At 26.4% G+C, this 2,341-nt stretch overlaps 1 protein-coding gene across 1 annotated transcript in view; it reads left to right on the top strand.

Annotated features, from left to right (window-relative positions):
* Nucleotides 7-2,341, top strand: part of LOC107606755 (U-box domain-containing protein 4) — a 4,206-nt gene continuing 1,871 nt past the window's right edge. Inside the window, exon 1 of the mRNA XM_016308781.2 lies at nucleotides 7-160. Coding sequence (XP_016164267.2) covers nucleotides 84-160 — 77 coding nt within the window. The 5' untranslated portion in view covers nucleotides 7-83. The remainder of the gene's footprint in view (nucleotides 161-2,341) is intronic.

Below are 2,341 nucleotides of genomic sequence, written 5' to 3'. Positions count from 1 at the left end.
CCGCCTGCGACATCCGCCGCCTCACCAAGAAATCACCGTGCTGCCGCCGACAGCTCCGCCACGCCGTCCGCCCGCTTGTCTCAATGCTCCGAGTTGACTCGTCCGAGTCACGCGAGTCCGCCCTTCTCGCCTTGCTTAACCTTGCCGTCAAAGATGAAAAGTACGTGCGGATGTAGCGTCTTTGTATTTTTAATTTCATTCCATTTAATTATATTTAGGTAGATTTTAGTATGATAATTTTATAAATGTTATTAAAATTAAAGTTATATTTTTTATATTTTAATAATATTTTTTTAAACTGATATTTTTTTTAAAATATTATTTTAGTTTTCGTAATATTTTTTAAAACACTTAAGTTATCCTAAGTTCCTAACATAATTATATTAAAATGACTCTTGTACGTTATATACTTTAATACTTATATGCATAATTAATTGTTAGTATGGCACTATGCCACTATATAAAAAATTATTACATAGTCGTGACGTCAATAAAAGAAATTTCCAACCCTCGTCATCATAATTATTACTGTACTATTTTAATTTATACTCATACCTTTTCATAATTATTTATATTTTGAATAAACTAACTAAATAAATGTGAGTGTTTGTATCTATGTAAATTGTAATATCTAGATCAGTGTCAGTGTGTGTGCTTAACTTATGAAGGTGACTTTTATTTGCGTACAATTGAATCTATTGGCAGTGATTTTTTGAAAAATAATATTACACATGTAAATGTTTTTGTTAATTAAGTTTAATTAAGTTTATCTAATATTAACAAAAATTAATTATAGATAATATTATTTAAAATTTTATTATTAATTTAATTAGATTTAATAATAAAAAAATTTAAATATGTAATATTATTCTTTTTTCAATACGTAATTAATTTTAATTTTAATGCTGTCTTGTCGCTAAATTTGACTTGAGATTTGGTGCATATTGTAGTGAAGCATATGCTGATATGATATGCGATGCATGAAAACCATCAATTATATTAGTTTATATGCATAAAACTAAATATAAAGTAATTTATATTATTGTCATGAGTCAAATGATACACATATTAAAAAATATCAAATCAAGAAGAATATTTATCGTCGTAGTTCATGATTATTTAATAGAATACAAAAGGTTTTACCTAACTCGATTGACAAAAATAAATGCTTATTTCGCAAACCAACGGTATGTGTTTGTATAATCATATATGAAAGGACAAAAAGAATTTAGTTTGTTCTCTTCTTTTATCTTTTTCTGCTTCTGATTTTATCGGAATAATTATTACTAGTATTTATTCCTTTTGCTGTTATTTCCAGTCATCACTATATAATTTTTAATCAAACGATGCTATGTAGATGAAAAAAATTATCATATATATTTTTCTTATGTAATTATGTTTCTTTACTTTATCATTGTTTTGGATGCATCATGTATCCTGTTTAACAAGAAAGAATTGGATGCTCTAAGGGTAGTAGTAGAACTTTAGAAGCTTATCCGATTAGAAACATGTTTTTCTCTCTGGTTCACAAGATGCACTTTCTTTTCGATCTCCTTTTTTGACTCTGTCTTCTATCTGAAGTAATCTTTATACCATTTTTTGATGAGGCTAAAATTTCACCTTAATTATAAAAAATGGAATTAATGCAAGTCCTTTATCATATGCGGTCCCTTCTCTTTAGTCTTTTTTTTTTTTAGGGTAACTTTCTTTAGTTTTATTTAATAACAAAGTAACATTAGGTAGATTGTTAGAAGCTGGAGGCTGCAAAAAAAAAGTTAAGAGATTACTCTCAAGTTGAAAAGAAAAAGAAACAGTGCAAATTTTATAATTTTTGTGTTGTATATGTGATAATTTATTGATAGAGTTTCGATTCATAATAAATTAATTTTTAATCTGTCGGACTAAGAAATATCATAAAAAAAAAACATATAACTTATAAATAAAAAACTTTTTTGGGTTATTAATTAAAATTTGGCTAATATATATCCTAAGAGCACAAATAAATAATATTGATCATTGAAGTAATTAAAAAAAGTGCAAAATTTTAGTTTCCAATGTAAATGTTGTGTATTTATTAAAATAAAAACTTTAAAATCTTCTACTAATAATAATTTTATCTTGTGTCCTTAAGATACATGTTAGGTAAATTCTATTAATTATTATTGAACATTTCATGCATGGTTTGGTTCTCTCTAAAATAATGAGTTAGGATATGTGGACTGTGGTTTATGCATGTCCTTGCCTTTAATGTGGACATGTGGTGTTAACCATTCAGTGGTGGTAGATTCGAGATATATTTTTTTTGGTAATGTTAGGAAAGAAAAAAAATTTAGATTTATCT

Source organism: Arachis ipaensis, chromosome B07 (assembly GCF_000816755.2).
Source record: "Arachis ipaensis cultivar K30076 chromosome B07, Araip1.1, whole genome shotgun sequence".
NCBI classification, from domain to species: domain Eukaryota; kingdom Viridiplantae; phylum Streptophyta; class Magnoliopsida; order Fabales; family Fabaceae; genus Arachis; species Arachis ipaensis.
Note: the sequence above shows the minus strand (reverse complement) of the source record. Positions and strands in the feature narration are given on the sequence as shown.